Source organism: Trichinella spiralis, assembly GCF_000181795.1.
Source record: "Trichinella spiralis strain ISS 195 chromosome Unknown Scfld716, whole genome shotgun sequence".
NCBI lineage: Eukaryota > Metazoa > Nematoda > Enoplea > Trichinellida > Trichinellidae > Trichinella > Trichinella spiralis.
The window spans coordinates 1-476 of record NW_003527655.1 but is presented as its reverse complement, the minus strand read 5'-3'; the positions used below and the strand labels follow the sequence as shown (position 1 = coordinate 476).

Sequence of the window (476 nt, the reverse complement as noted above, 5' to 3'; positions counted from 1 at the left end):
TTTAAAAATATTTTTCCAAAATATTTCCAAAATTCGATTTCCCTTTTAAATTTCTGGGTATCAAACAAAGCTCAAACTGTTTCTGGTTGAAAGTCGGGGTATCCCAGTCTAAGCTGATTTGGATGAAATTTTACTTCACGTTCATCCACCATTCAATATGTCGCAAATCAAATTTATCAGTGACTGACGCTTGTAAAAGCAACTGTGTGATACTAAAATCCATTTCAATTATTAAAAGTTTTTCACAAAAATGAAAACCAATTTCCATCACACCATCAATATTAATCGCTGGTCGAAAACCATCAATTACGCGCGCTGAAATGAACAAGCCTCTCCACAATTCAATGCCATATTTCATGTCCGCACCAGCACCTTGTGGAATGCAATAAAATGAATTCCTGACTGCTTTGAATGATTTCGACAATCTGAAATTATTTCAATTCATTTTCAAAAGTCATAAATTAAAATTGCTAAAC

The 476-nt window shown here is 33.2% G+C and overlaps 1 protein-coding gene across 1 annotated transcript; it reads right to left on the bottom strand.

The window, feature by feature from the left end:
* Nucleotides 1–130: 130 nt before the first annotated feature.
* Nucleotides 131–425, bottom strand: Tsp_15074 (putative protein tag-76; the record flags this gene model as incomplete). The annotated part of the gene is made up of 1 exon (XM_003370457.1): nucleotides 131–425. A coding segment is annotated over one exon (295 nt), but the record flags the coding sequence as incomplete, so codon positions are not given.
* Between the last annotated feature and the right edge of the window lie 51 nt (nucleotides 426–476).